The sequence below is a fragment of the Notechis scutatus genome, chromosome 1, assembly GCF_049901735.1.
Source record: "Notechis scutatus isolate UNSWTSFEM ecotype Mainland chromosome 1, rNotScu1.2, whole genome shotgun sequence".
Classification (NCBI taxonomy): domain Eukaryota; kingdom Metazoa; phylum Chordata; class Lepidosauria; order Squamata; family Elapidae; genus Notechis; species Notechis scutatus.
Genome location: NC_142009.1, coordinates 269,311,862 through 269,327,442, shown reverse-complemented (window position 1 = coordinate 269,327,442; position 15,581 = coordinate 269,311,862). Strand labels below are relative to the sequence as shown.

Sequence of the window (15,581 nt, the reverse complement as noted above, 5' to 3'; positions counted from 1 at the left end):
ACTTCTAAAGTACAACATAACACTGGATACAGACAACAAGTTAATAGACATGCTTACCAAAATGGACACCATTCACATTTGTGGACCTCAGTGCCAAGGATATTTGATCTCATTCCTCCTTTTAGTTGACAGTACTGTGAATGGATCAGTAGCTTTGCACAATTCCTCACCTCTGGCCATGTTTCATAGGGTTACTGGGAATTATAATTCAGCAACATCTGAAGTACCACATGCTGTGTCTCTCTATTCTAAGTCTAATGAGTCCCGATGAAGACACGGGATTTACCAACAGTAATCAACATGGGCCTCATTACTGATGTTTTTCATAGTTTGATAAATTCTATTTGAAGTTTCAGCAGAGACAAGCCATTTTTCAAAATTCAAACAAAAATATTATAATCTTTTCCATTGATCACGTTAGCTAGAAATCCTGGGAGCTCTAATCTAAAATATCTGGAAAGCATGAGACAGAAGGAGGCTGGTGTAGACTATCACTCAAAAACTTCTTTTCATTTTTTCTTACCGTCTTTCTAATAGGTCAAAGAAACAACAGGAAACTAGGTCAGTTACTTAATACCTTGATCTTTCAAATCAAAGGTTGCACGATTTTGCTGTGTTGAATTATGGACCACTATATATGAAAACAAAGGGGCAAAGAAACAAAGGGAAAAGAAAGTTTTAAAAAGCAGGAATCCTTTGATCAGAACAGCATAGTACAGCCAGCTGTAACTCAAGCTGGCCATTCTTACATGGCAGGATTTAAGAACTACTCCTGCCAGGCAAAACCCTATTAAAAAACAATGGCTGTTTGAAAAGGATAAGCAAACTGATATGGATATAATAGGCCACATATAGTGCACTCTTTCTACTCTGAAATAAAGCATTTTAGAGTTATGAGTTGGGAAATTCAGTATGCTGGAAGACTGCGGGCCTATCACATAAAGGGCTAAGTAGCCATGGAGAAATGCTTGGAGATAGCTCAAGGAAAGGAAAAAGTAGTTCACAGCAAAGTTAAGGATTAGCGTTTGAGGGTTGCACGGTGCTCCATATATATCTTAGCACTGCAGTGCTATATAACTAACATAGACATCTAGCCTCCACATTACTCTCACAACTGAAACTTCACTGTAGGAAAACTGTGGAAGATAATCTTTATGATCAGAGCCCAAATTACATTACATTACATTCCCAAGAGTATCAACTTGCTTTTTAATGTCACTGTGGCCAAAGCTTCATTGACTACTAAGTGAGAACACCCCCTCACACACACTATTATTCACTCCAAAGGTAAATTGAGCCTCTGAGGCTTCATGCTTCAATTTCCTCTCTTCCTTTACCCCCGCCCACACGCTAGTAGAGAATGAAGATAGCTTTAACTCACAGACTTGGATTGTGAGAGCAAATCCTTGTCTGAATTTCTCTCAAAGGTTAGGAGGGGAAAAACTATTAACAGGGACATAGTAAAATGTCTTGGTTTTCTTTCCAATAAGTGACCCAAAGAAAAATGTAATATTGTATCATTTTATAGGTGAAACATTAAACCATACGATCAGCTGCAATCTGTTATGATCCACTACCACTATGTTGTAATGCAATACAAATGGATAGATTTCCCCAAGGGTAGATTCTGCTACAACATTTTCCTTCTACAGAGAAAGACTCCATAACTATGTTACGCTGCAATGCAAAATCCTTGTGGGAAAAATAGGTATATGGAAGAGTAAATAGATATACTGGTAATTATGAATTCTTTAGGCAAAGCCCATGTGCATTCTACATTCCATTGTGACGCTTATCACGCTTATTTATTTCTCCCCAAGGAAAAGTGTAAGGATGTAATGAGTTTTCAGTATACTACCACTTACTTTTGCACAGAAAATTGACCAGAATTAGAAAATAGCAATTGTTTTTAAAACAACATTTATACATTTTCACTCGCTGCTGCATTGTGACCTCGTGTTCTTCACTTACCATGGCATGCATGTTCTACATTTCGAAAAATGTTTAGAACTTGAAGAGAATTTTTAAAAAACACAATATTTGATGAATTCTATGAGAATATTGGAGAATGGAGCCTTCCCCCACAAAAAACCTGAAAAGTAACATAACCCTGAAGATGTCTTAAAAATTTATGCATATATGCAAACTGTTTAGCACCTAGACAATAGGCCAGTTGCCGAGTGCCCAAAATGCAATCATGTGACCATGAGGAAGCTATCAGAACTAAACAGAAGCAATGATCACTAAATGGCCAGTTGTAAATCAAGGACTATCAGTACTGCAATAGAAAAGCCTTTGTACACAATAACTCTTGGCAACCATAGGGAAAGCTTGTAAGTTTTTTGCACAACTTAACAAGTTTATGCATATTCTTCAAAAATCATAGGATTGTAAAGCTTAAACCTATTGTGTACATTATATATGCACTCTTAAAACTGTATATATATTAATTTGGGAAGCATAAACAGATTTACTCTAGGGCAATGGTATCAAATTGAAATAGAATCGGGGAGCCACTAAACCATAACTAAGGATCCCTATGGGCCAAATATTGACTTAGAAAACCACCATATTATTTATGATATGAACTGGATATAACTAATGCATTAAAAGAAAAATTACAAATCTGATTATTTCATTTCAATATAAATAGATGCTAGATAGCTAGATAGATAACCACATATTTTATATGTATATATGTACATAGATAGATAGAAAACCACATATTTTATATGTATGTATATATATATGAATGAACTGGATAAAAGTAAAGCATTAAAAGAAACATTACAAATCTGATTATTTCTTTTCAATATTTATATAGAGAGATATTTACCCAGATAGTCCATGAGTTATGATAGCAATCAGAACTGGAATTTCCATCACTAAGCAATGTGAACATAAAGTGCAATATCACATGACCACATTGGTTAGCAATGGCAATCCCTGTTAAGTGAGAATCAGGTGTCATTAAGCGAGCACATTCTTGAACTTCCTGCCAGCTTCCAACAACTAAAGTAAGTGGGAAAGCCGGCAGGAAGTTGCAAGTCACAAGTGGGTTTCAAGTAGGCTGGCTGGCAGTCAGGCAGGCAAAATACAGTAGCTGCTGCCAGGCGTGCAAGCAGTGGGGAGATATGGCACAAGCATGGTGTAGAACTGGGGGGGTTCTGTCAGGTGGGAAACAGTGTGCAAGTGGCAGAGAGGTGCCGTACAAGCCTGAGAGTGCTTGGGTTGGCTACTGTCAAATGGGAGAAGGAACATGAGAGGTATAAGTGTGTGCTGCGTGCAAGGTAATAGTGACTTGTTCAGCAACATCGAATTAATTAATTTTAAAATGTAGTAAGATCTATGTTTTATTACATTGTTATTTTATTTTCTTAAATATTACCCAATTGCATTTTCATCTGGTTAGAATTACACTCAGGGGTATTGTGGGCTGCATGCAGTCCACTGGCCACATGCCTGATACTTCTACTCTTCTAAGGTCTAGGCTGCAGAGCACTGTTCCAGTTGAAGATATGTCTTTGTAAACCTTTGAAGCTGTCAATTTTTGTTCTGTCAGGACTTTGCTCTGACAAGTGTTTGAAATTACTGTATTTAGTCTCTTTCATCTTGGAATTATTTTTATCTGTCCTTGTTTCAATTCTAGCTCATCATAGCCAGGTTAGCAGAAACCTTCCAATTCTTTAGAACATTTATAGATTTGTTTTATGTGTTATTTTTATCTGGAAATAAATTGGGAAATGATCCTTTCACATATTTTTTAAAATAATATTTATTGTTTTAATTTATACTTAAATAAAGAATATTATATTTAAATTTTATGTACATAGCCTCCCATTTCAAATACATGACTCTTAGCTGCTAACAACAGTCAATTGTATCATAAAATAGAAAAAAAATACATAGGAGCCAAGATAAAACAACAATAATAAATCAGTAAAACTATAATCAATTGTGGCAAGATGTCCAAGATCCCAAAGCTCAGTGACATAACTATTATATGTCTTTAAGGCTTTATGAAAAATAGCAGAATTGGGGCCAATCTAATCTCCGGAGGGATTATATTATGCTATATTGTATTGCCATAATGTTATGCTTTAATGGCTGAAAACAGTGAACTAGGAAGTCCCCATTTCAAATCTTAGCAAACTTTAAAAAGCCTGAGGGTAACCACAATTTCCAATGTCATCATACGCTTCTGCAAGTGGGAATAAAATTGTTCATATTTATGATGCTGCTGTTCTGAAATCAGATATGATTTCAGTGCTTTGAACATTGAATCACATTTCTATAAATGTTATTTTATTCTAAAAAGATAAACGAAGAGAAGCAAAAAATTAAAACCATTTTAGAACCTATAGTGTTTTTCATACAAGAGCTGTCTTTTCTAATACTTTATCTTTATAAAGTTCTTATCAGAAACTCTTATTTAAAGCATTTAACACTGCTTTTCAGCTGAAAAGTCTTCAAGAACTGATTACATAATTCAATAGTTAAAATTCTAAAACAGTTTCCACTCATAGCCATATGATGTTAAAGAACTTTAAAAAAAACTGAATTGGAGAAGGATGAAAAAAGCAAACTGAGAAACCAATTTGTAGTTGGAAAGAATAAATAGCTAAAATGAAAACAGTTCAAGGTGAGTAACAGCTGAATCTGCCCGTTTTCAGTCCTTTGTTGCAACCTGATAGAACCTTCCTTAGAAAAATCTGGGGAAGCAGCAAGTTAATTCCTTGTAAGAAAATTAAAGTTTTATGTCAATAAATCTCATTTTCTTTGCAAGTTGTAAGGAAAATTACATGAATTGAGTAAGGAAAAGTATAAACAGATTAAATATTCAAGCAATACATCTTACTGAATATTTAATTATTCTTCCTTTTTTTCCTATTCATTCTCAGGGCATAGAAAACCAGCTTTGGCTCACTGAGCAAAAATAAGTGGCTCCCGAGAGCATGCTGTTGAGAAAATGTCAACATGCAGACCTTTATTCTATACTGAAGTGGAATCTTTGTCACACTTCATCAGCAGAAAGGAAAGCCCAAGTGGTGAAAGGAATAGAATATAATTACAATTCACTGTTACTGGCTACCAATTACTAAGAAAGCAACTAAACATTCAGTAGATATTTTTTACCATTAACTTGCAAACATTGACATGCAGATGCTGAAGACATTGATATTCTATCAGAATAACATATTTAAACTGTGAAATCAGTGGCTTTAATTGTCACTTGATGTATAATATCCAAGCTAATTCCAATATAATTCTGAAGCTGGATTTCAAATTTCTCAGCAAAACAATGAAAAGAAAATAATTTTAAAAAAACCAAAAAACAAAACAAAATGCTAATCAGTTGGCAGATCAAATAGTCTGCCTTTGGCTTCTCTAATTCAATCTCCACTCAAAGTGGTGCAAGTTTTGAATAAACCGAACTACCCTCTACATTCTGTATCTTAGATCAAGGCAATGACCATTTCTTCAGTATAAATCTCAGAATGTGATTTCATTCTCTAGATCACAGGGATAAAACTACATGCCAGAGTCTCCTCCTTTTCAGTATTTCTAAGAGTTTTAGCAACATGGAAGACTTGTCAGTAATCAGTAAACAAAGCATTTCAAGAGAAAATGCCAATTGATAGTATCACCTCATAGCCAGATTGAGGATTGGAGCAGCCATGCATTTATCACTAAGTTTGTTATGGTCAGTTTGTTATAGTGTTGGAGATAATGCTGTCCTCTTTAATTTCAGTAAAGGCAATGCTGAAAGCACTGCAGTACTATTAAGGACAGTCACTCAGAATGTGGTCCTTAATGGAACTACATCTACGTGAAGGGAAGTATACAGTGGAGTTCCTCAAGATTCTGTCTTTACCAAATGCTCTTCAGCATCTCCATAAATGTTCTAGATCAGTGGTCCCCAACCTTTTTTGTACCAGGGACCAGTTTCAAGCACAAACACTTTTTCAAGGACCGGGGGGAAGAATCCGAGTTTGGTGGTTTGCTTGCAGACGTTTCATTACCTGACTAGGTAACATCTGATGTTGTTACCTAGTCGGGTAATAAAACGTCTGCCAGCAAACCACCAAGTTCAGGGAGCGCCTCGGCCCTGCCTCCCTCAGCCCCATCCCTCAGGTGTCTCCCTCCCTCCCTCGGGTGTCTGCCTCGTTCCTCTCTCAGTCGCTCTCTCGCTGCTCCACCAGCCCAGGAAGAAACTGCTTCAAAGAAGCCGGGGGTGGCTTTTCCTGTCACCGCAGCACCTCCGAAGCGCCCGTTTACCCCACCCCGCCCGCCCGCCCAGTTCAATCCACAGTGCTCCGTTCTGCCTGCCTGCCTGCCTTCTTCGTTTCGGAGCAGCTTCGGCTGATAAAAAGAGGCGAATAGTTATTATTCTCACCAGAAACGAAGAAGGCAGGCAGGCAGGCAGAACGGAGCACTGTGGATTGAACCGCGCGCAGGCGGGCGGGGTGGGGGTGAACGGGCGCTTCGGAGGTGCTGCGGCGACAGGAAAAGCCACCCCCCCCGGCTTCTTTGAAGCAGTTTCTTCCTGGGCTGGTGGAGCAGCGAGAGAGCGACTGAGAGAGGAACGAGGCGGGAGGAAACCGAAGCCGCTGAGCCAGAGAGCAGGACAGGCTTTGGTTGCTTCCTCCCTCCCCTTCTCTCATTTGTGTCCTTGATCCCCGATCCCAGCAGCATTCACCGAAGGCGAAGAAAGCCGCCATTTTTTTTATTTTTGTTTCTTTGCGGCCCGGTACAGAGTGCTCCACGGACCGGGACCGGTCCGCGGCCCGGTGGTTGAGGACCCCTGTTCTAGATGAAGGGATTGAAGGGCAGTCACCAAATTTATGGATGACACAAACTTGGAAGGAATTGCTAATCCTTCAGAAGACAGACCAAGATAGGTAGGTATCTGGCTCAAAAGTAAGGCCTATGAAGGGATCCAGTAGCCTTGTGGACTACTGCTTATCTATGAGTCAGCAGTGTGCTGCAGTTGCCAAAAAAGATGACGTGGCCCTTGGCGGCATCAACAGAGGGATAGCATTGAGATAAAGAGAAATGATAATACCATTCTATACTGCACTGCTGAGGTTGCATTTGGAATATTGAGTCCATTTTGTTCACCACAATACAAAAAATATGCTGAGTCCCTAGAAAAAGTACAGAGAAGAGTAACAAAGGGGTCTGGAAGCTAAATCCTATGAAGAACAGCTAAAGGAGTTATATATGTTTAGCCTAACAAAGAGAAGATTGGGGTGAGACTTGATAGCAGTTTTCCAGTACTTGAAGGGCTGCCACCGAAAAAGGCATTGATTTATTCTCCGTAGCACCTGTGGTATATCAGAAGTAATGAGTGGAAGGTCGTCATAGATCCAACCTGGTAATAAGGAGAGATTTCCTGACAGTGAGAACTATTAAGCAGTGGAATACCTAGCTTTCCACAATTGTGGGTGCACCATTACTGGAGGTTTTCAAGAAAAAATTGGACCACCATTTGGTATGATATGAGGACTTCTGCCTTGGGTGTGGGGATTAAAAGATTTCTAAGGCTCCTTCCAACTTTATGATTCTATTATTCTCAGTCAGTAGAGAAAAGAAATTAACTTCAAATATGAGATATTAAAAGAGATAGAAATACATGGCCAGAATGTGGAAGTCATAAACACAAATATTAAGTTGAAACTATACATTCATTAGGTCATTTAGCCTCATGAAAATTTGAATCAGATTTTCCAAAGCTTATTGAATGGATTTAATAATGACAAAAAATAAGCTCCAGTGGCTTATTTTTTCACTCACAGATGGAAAGATAATGCTGCTGGCACAATTACTGTTTAGTCTTCCTCCTCCACCACTATCTCCAAACTTCAAGTCAACTTTATGCATAGGAAATTAAAGAATCTCAAAATAAATACATCTAAAAAATTCACATTTCTTCTTAAGAAAGAGATGCCTTAGATTGGGCAATCTATTCTACTAATCTCATTGTGGAAGTTACATTACATACAAATTGTTGAGGAATTGTTGATGTGTGAAGAACTATTTTCGTTTACAACATGCAGAAACAAGATTCTTTTAATATTCAGTTTTTGAACCTATTCCTCATAGCAATATTAATAAAGAGTTTTTATTAGCACTGGGTTTTGCCAATTAAGTAGCAAAAATCTATTGGCACATCTGGTAATTGCTATATAACAGTATAGCCATCCAAAAGAAGAATGCTAAAATCCAGCAAAAAGACCAGTCTTCTGCCCAGTTGTCATAATGTTACAGAAACTAGGACACGTGTGAACGCATGCCAGAATCTCTTACATTAACATACTCCACTTTGTCACCTTGGTTTTTCTTCTTGGAAGGTTGAAAACTACCTTGAAAAGGGATTCTTGACAACCTTAATTTTAATGTAATTGAAGATTCCCTTGCAGAGAAACTTTCGAAAGAAGAAAAGGTCATTTTAAAAAATCATGCATCAGATATTCTCCTTGGCTTATTTATCACTTTCTCATCAAAGACCTATTGAAATAATGATGTATCCTGCTACAATTTCCAAAAGAAAAAATGATTAGAGTACCATCTCACCATGTCTCCTCTCTGGCATAAACTTTCAGAGACTCTTGGGAGCATTCTGCCTAAAAAAACCCCATCCTTGCTAGTATTTAATATTCTCTCATCATGAGTGTTACAGTAATATGATCCCTTTTTTCAGAAAGTCTTCTATAAAAGCTGAGCACATTGGCAATCTTTTGCTCATGTTCTATGACAGGCTCACCGTCACAGGAACAATCACGGATTTGTTTGACCAAACTATTATAACGAAGGAGTTTGGAGAGAAGAGGATTCATATATTCTTCAGTAAGAACAGAAATCTGCAAAAAGTTTAGGAATGGGAAGAGAGAGCACAATAGAGAGTGCTTTTATCAGTACTTTCTCAAAAATATTAATATTTTAATACTTTTTCTATTGCTCGTATTGAAGATGTTTTAACTGATCGTCTCATTTGGATGAGTCTCTTTACACCTAAGTAATGTACACTGCTCAAAAAAATAAAAGGAACACAAAAATAAGACATCCTAGATCTGAATGAATGAAATATTCTTATTAAATACTTTGTTCATTAAAAAAGTTGAATGTGCTGACCAGCATATGGTCTCACAAGGGGTCTGAGGATCTCATCTCGGTACCTAATGGCAGTCAGGCTGCCTCTGGCGAGCATATGAAAGGCTGTGGATGTCGGGCCCCCATACCACTCTCATGGAGTCTGTTTCTGATCATTTGAGCAGCCACATGCACATTTGTGGCCTGCTGGAGGTCATTTTGCAGGGCTCTGGTAGTGCTCCTCCTGTCCCTCCTTGCACAAAGGCGAAGGTAGCGGTCCTGATGCTGGGTTGTTGTCCTCCTACGGCCTCCTCCACGTCTCCTGAGGTACTGGCCTGTCTCCTGGTAGTGCCTCCATGCTCTGGACACTACGCTGACAGACACAGCAAACCTTCTTGCCACAGCTCGCATTGATGTGCCATCCTGGATGAGCTGCACTACCTGAGCCACTTGTGTGGGTGGTAGACTCCGTCTCATGCTACCACTAGGGTGAAAGCACTGCGAGCATTCAAAAGTGACCAAACCATCAGCCAGAAAGCATAGGAACTGAGACATGGTCTGTGGTCTCCACCTGCAGAACCACTCCTTTATTGGGGATGTCTTGCTAACTGCCTATGCTTTCCACCTGTTGTCTATTCCATTTGCACAACAGCATGTGAAATTGATTGTCAGTCAGTGTTGCTACCTAAGTGGACAGTTTGATTTCACAGAAATGTGATTGACTTGGAGTTACATTGTGTTGTTTAAGTGTTCCCTTTATTTTTTTGAGCAGTGTACTTATTCACTTATTCATCATCATAGCCAGCTATGCCTTAACTCTTCTCAGGATGTTTTTATCCTCCTAGCACACTTAACTGCAAGGTGCGGAACACAAGCAAAAGGAACAACAATAAAAAGGAAAAAGGACAAGAAATCATTTACTAAAGACAATACTTGTAATTGAATGGAATCTGAGGTCAATACGCAAGGTCCTGAGAGCATTGCTTTCTTACAGCTTTAAGGCACCTTAGTCAAAAAAAAAAGGCATTTCCTGACTAAAAGGTGTCCATGATAAATTAAGAGGCTAAGGAGGGAGCAGGATAGCATTGGAGGCCCAAACAACTTCAATTTTGCCACAGTAATTTTGCTTGCTTCACTGTTTGTCTCTCTAATGTTTTAATTCACTGGGCATCACAGTTGGCCAGCAGTGAAAACAGGAAGGATCTCTGAAGGTTTGTGCTAATAGTAAGAAGTCTGGGTTGAAACTGCCGGAATAGGACATGCCTTGGAACACTGATTCTCCAGTTAGGCTGTGTCATCAAAGTTGTTCTGGAAATTGTTTGGGAACAGCTTGTTGCATGGACTGTTTAAAGTAGGATGGGTGGATGACAGTTCAATTTGGGATGACAAGATTCCATCAATGTAACTTCCTTGTATTTGTTTCTCACTTTATAACATTGAGAAGAATGAAATTTGGCTAGAGGCATGAAGAACCATATCTTGGGTGAGAGCGTTGGGTACCAGGGTCCTGATATTGTTTACAATATCCAATCTCTAATACAAATAAGATTAAGTATGTAAAGTAAGTGGCAGAGAGTTTCAAAAGCTCAAAAGTTACCCGAGCTTACTGTGATTTGGCACAAGATACCAGAGAGCTATTCTGGTCATAGTGGTGGCACAACCAGGGAGAATAGAATCATGGTGATGGTGATGATAATACAAGGCATTTGAAAGGCAATGAATGGACTTCACTCAGGGAAATGAGGACCGATATTTCTGACTGAACTTTTTATTCTTCATTCCAAGAGCCAGGGTACCAGATTCCTTGAAGCCCCAAGGGTTTGGCTCAAGTTATTGAATGCTAGGTCTGCTGTGGGGGAAAGTATCTCCACCCATGATTTAATTATGGATTAAAGAGAAACCTGGCTTTCATACTAAAATCTGGGGGTAGGGGAGGGGGAATTAATATCTCAAAGTTTTGCCTATGAGCTTTATCAGTACCAGTGCATATATGGAAAGCTGTAATTATTGTAATCTATGAGACTGTACTGGCATCAAGATGCACTACTCTATAGATAACTGGATGTGAGGTCTTATTTCTGCAATTGAGGCAGAAAGCATAGTTGGGCTGGATGATGGTGTACCATTCCATCTGTTGCTCAGCCAGGGCTATTCAATGTAATTGCAAACATGGAAGTTTTCTCCCGCGGGGTTGGGAGACTTCAATGTGCCTTCCCAGGGTGAAGGGTCTGGATCAGCATAGGAATACATGGCTGCCATGACAGTCATTGACCTGCCCCTATTTACAGTATATAGAGCCAAACTGAGATTACACATTAACTGTTTTTGCAACATGATCTGAAAGGTGAGGAAAACCAAGTTTAGTCCCTTGTCATGAATAGACCATTATCTCTTTTTGTTCTACAATGGAAAAGAATGTTTTAGATTAGTCTTCTTCAGATACCTATTGAATCCAGTTGTTTTCAAAAGGTATTTTGGGAGTTTCCTGAAGATTTGTGGATAGTTTGGTTAAAATCATGATTGGCCACAGGAATAAGGGGGTAACTAAGGGATTAAACCAATTATACCAGAGTAGCCTCTCCCCACTCACAGATCCACTGCAGCTGCTCAGTTTCCTGAGGAATTTAGGGAAATGAAGAAAGGGAAACAGCCATTGCTAAAGAAAGTCCCACCTCATATCTTCCCTGTCAGATTAAGAGTTCAAATCTGAACTTGGATAGTGGTGATTCAAGGGGCAAAAAGGAGGTGTTTTGTCATTTTATTGTGACTTCTGAATGCTGCCTAGTGGCTTTTTGTAAGAAGACTTGTTTCCTTTCGATGATTAGGTGACATCAAGCTGATTAGCAATCACATAGATATGCAGTACTTTCTTCATGAAGATCTGTCCTCAACTTAATCCTTCAGTGATGTTCTTATTACCATTATATTCACCTTGCTGCTGGACATCCTCTTTTTTCTCCCCTTTTCCACCTTTCCCAGAATTGTAGACTTCTCAAAAGAGAAGTGACAAAGTATAATAATTTGAACACAGTAATTTGTGCCTCAAGTAAGAACAAATTAATTAGTCCTATGATCCATGTATTCGTTTTCATGTCATGATTCCATGGAATTTCAGGGAATCATGAAATTCTCAAAAGTCTCCTACAACTCCAAAATCATTCATTCTCTCGCTTCATTTCCATTTCCTTGTCATTTTAAAAATAATAAAATAAACATAATGTCATTTTCCTTTTAGAGAAAGACAGTACTCAAGAACATCTGAAGGGTCACCGTAAAGGATTTTCAGAGCATCTGGCAAATAAAATCAGTTAAATTCAAACAAAATTGGATTCTAGCTGGACAGTGCTAATGAAGATGACTGGGCTTCAGCTTTGGAAGTGATCTGTGATTCATCACAGAAGTCTGAATCATCTGAAGACTTTCAGCATTGGAGGTGGGAGGAAAGACTTTAACTAAATTCCTGCAAGGCAGAGTAGTTTTGGGTTTTTGGACCTAACCAATCTAAAGACATGCCATCTTTGACTCTGAATGAAGTGCTGGGTATTTTTATCACTACATCCATAAATATAACAGAATTACAGAATAACAAATTTCCTCCTCTCAGAGAACTCTGGTATACTTATTTCCATTTGGATTTAAGGACAGTAGTTTAGACCTGGTTGTTCCATCCAGCACAGGAGAAGTGCTTGTTGTAAATGAAGTCTGGAATCTGGTGGGTACATTATTTTGTGCTTTTTATGTTTATTATTTTGATGTTGCTTTTATTCATATTGTGCATTGGGAGTTTTATTTTTTTCTCATCAATGTTGATGTTAGCCAACAGAGCCTCTGTGAATGGGAGATGTACAAATAGAGTAAATAAGTAAATGATAGAAGTGTTCTGGCTCCAACTGTACAGAGTTCCTTGGCTTTTTTTTTCTTTGTTTATGCAAAGTAATCTAGTCAGACTACAGTTGGAAAAGAAAAAAAGGAGAAAGAGAGAAGCTGCTTAACCTTTTCCATCTGAAGATCACTTTGTCCAAATTGCATTCTAATCTATATAGATCAAGATGCAGGAATTGTGTAGGCTTCTGTTTCTTTTTTCAAAAATAAAACACATAGCTTGCAGATAACAATTCTGAGATGGAAAACAAATAAATAAACATTGCTAGTTAGTCAGCCTTCAGCTGTAACCTGCCTTCAGCTAATTAACTCTTTTTTAAAAATGCAGAAGAAAATATCACACAATTCTGCAAAATCTATAGTTTGATTCAACCCTACAAAAACCTTTTAGAAGTCAGGCTACTTCTTGTCTTTGCCTAGGCAGAATATTTTGCTGGGAACCACAAGGAATTTTAGGAATTCCAAAAATGTTCACCATACAACAAGAACTTGTGCCACCCACACAGCATGGCATTTCCCACTTTGTCCTTCTCAGAAACTGTGATTTCTCTCCCATACCACCTGACTTAAAAGAGAAATACCTCACCCCCCTCAATTCCCCATTATTCCACTTCTAAGATCAAGCAGAAATTGACCGGGTTTACGTTTTCTTGTTTGTATTCACTGTGTTTTTCATTGCATCTTTTCTTCATGAAGCCAAACATGCTAACCTTTTCAGATAACAGATTTTATTTCATTAGGACTTCTTTTTTTCAAAGTTAAAGCAGAATATCCTCAGAAAGTGATTGTACGTATGTCAAATATATGTAGAATATAGATCAGATTTGCACAATTTGTTGAGGGGAAAAATACTTGTGGGCTGTAAAGAAATACCTGAAGTGCCATTCAGCTGTTCCGCAGCTAGCTGGAGCTGGTGGATGGCAGTGAGGCTTGGAGGTACTTGGCAGCATAACTTCTGGCACAGTGGCAGCAGTGGCTTACTTTTTAAAAAACATTGGTGAGCCACATAAGACTGCTTGACATGCTGTATGAAACCCATGTACCATGTGTTGGACAGGCCTGATACAAATGATGGTTTTGATAGAGAGAGGGAAGATCTGCTTTTCTTGCTGGATCTAATGGACAAACAACTAGAAATGACTTATGGATATATATTTTTTGTTACACAGTAACGACATGAAGATGAAAAGATTCTGAAATACTGTACCTAAATGGAAGAATGATAGGTAAAAAAGCCAATTTACAAACAGAGCAAAATTGACATATTTAATTAGAGAAAAGAAAATAACTTATGTTTGTCAATGACTGGAAACTCTTTATGGACTTTTTGCTGAAAATAGAAAAAAATGTACTTGTGATTTATAAATTGGATGATTAGAAAATGTAGCTTGTGGAAAAAAGGAGTTATGATATAAGGTGAGAGAGGGAGGGGGGAGAGAGGGAGGGGGGAGGGAGGGAAAGATGATAAAACTTATGCATTGTAACTGCTGTAAATTGGAAGACATTTAGTTTTTCTATTTTCTCTCTCTTTTTCTTTCACTTCTTTATTCTTTTCTCACCACTTTTCTTTTACTTTCCTTTATTTTCTTTTTATATTTTTATTCTGTAAAAAATTCTTCAATAAAAAGGGAAGGCCCATTACCAACCCATCAAACAGATAAACCTGGCTTAAGTCATATGAAGATAGGGATTCAGGAAGACAGGTGTCCCCCTAATTCATATGAAGAGGGATGAGGGGAAGCACATTCAGACTTGCCAGATTTTGTTCCTGTACCTATCCCACTAAAACTAGTTTTAGTCTTACTCACCATCTGCCTCTTGATTGGTCTACTATATAGAGCTGGCAGCATATTACCTATATTAAAATAGATTTTATATTTCTATGAGCTACTCTTCATGAAGAAAATCTTGAGTTTGCTAAGAGTGGACACCAACTTAATGGCACATAATCTTCTATTTTAGAAAAAGAGGAGGAGATGTCTTAAAGATCAATATTTTATTCATATAGAAGTTTTCAAAAACAGGAAAAACAACAATCAAGTCTATCACATGGCAAATTGGTGAAGATCAGAGAAATATCAGACCATCAATAAAATGAGATTAGTCATCAAATTCAGTAATATAATGTTTTTCCCACATCTAGAACTTAGGACTGGCTAGTGTGTTATTATAAAATAATGTTTGATATATCTTCTACTGAATTGAATCCAGTTAATGTCTGGTTACACCACCTAGCTGTTTGTGCTTAGTTTCTCTGAAATGTATATCTAATTCTAGGAGATATTAACAAATACATGACTGGGCAAGCCTCATACTAGGGAATTAAAAATCAGTTGGTTTCTTTAGGCTAAGCTTTTCTTAAATTGAATATACTATTAAATGAAATCAGGGTTCATTTAGGACCATCTAAAGATATCCAGTAAAAAAGCTTGGGAGAAATTTCTTGTAATCCTCCAAGAGGACATTTCTTATCATGGAAAAGCCTCCCTAAAAAATTAGATTTACCTCAAATTTGTAAGCATTGTATAATCAGAAAAAAACCCACATCGTTGTGAACAACTTTTTTTAATTGGTTGGATAACAACTTTGGAATTTTGCATAATGTA

General features: G+C 37.9%; 1 protein-coding gene across 2 annotated transcripts in view; it reads right to left on the bottom strand.

Moving 5' to 3' along the window:
• Window positions 1–15,581, bottom strand: part of CSTPP1 (centriolar satellite-associated tubulin polyglutamylase complex regulator 1) — a 152,450-nt gene that overhangs the window by 111,769 nt on the left and 25,100 nt on the right. The window contains exon 1 of one of the 2 annotated variants that reach the window (XM_087951333.1): window positions 58–181. The exons of the other annotated variant lie outside the window; for it this stretch is intronic. Within the exon in view, the coding sequence (XP_087807459.1) occupies window positions 58–113 (56 nt within the window). The 5' untranslated portion in view covers window positions 114–181. Of the gene's footprint in view, window positions 1–57; window positions 182–15,581 lie in introns of those variants that run through there. 2 annotated transcript variants of the gene reach the window in all.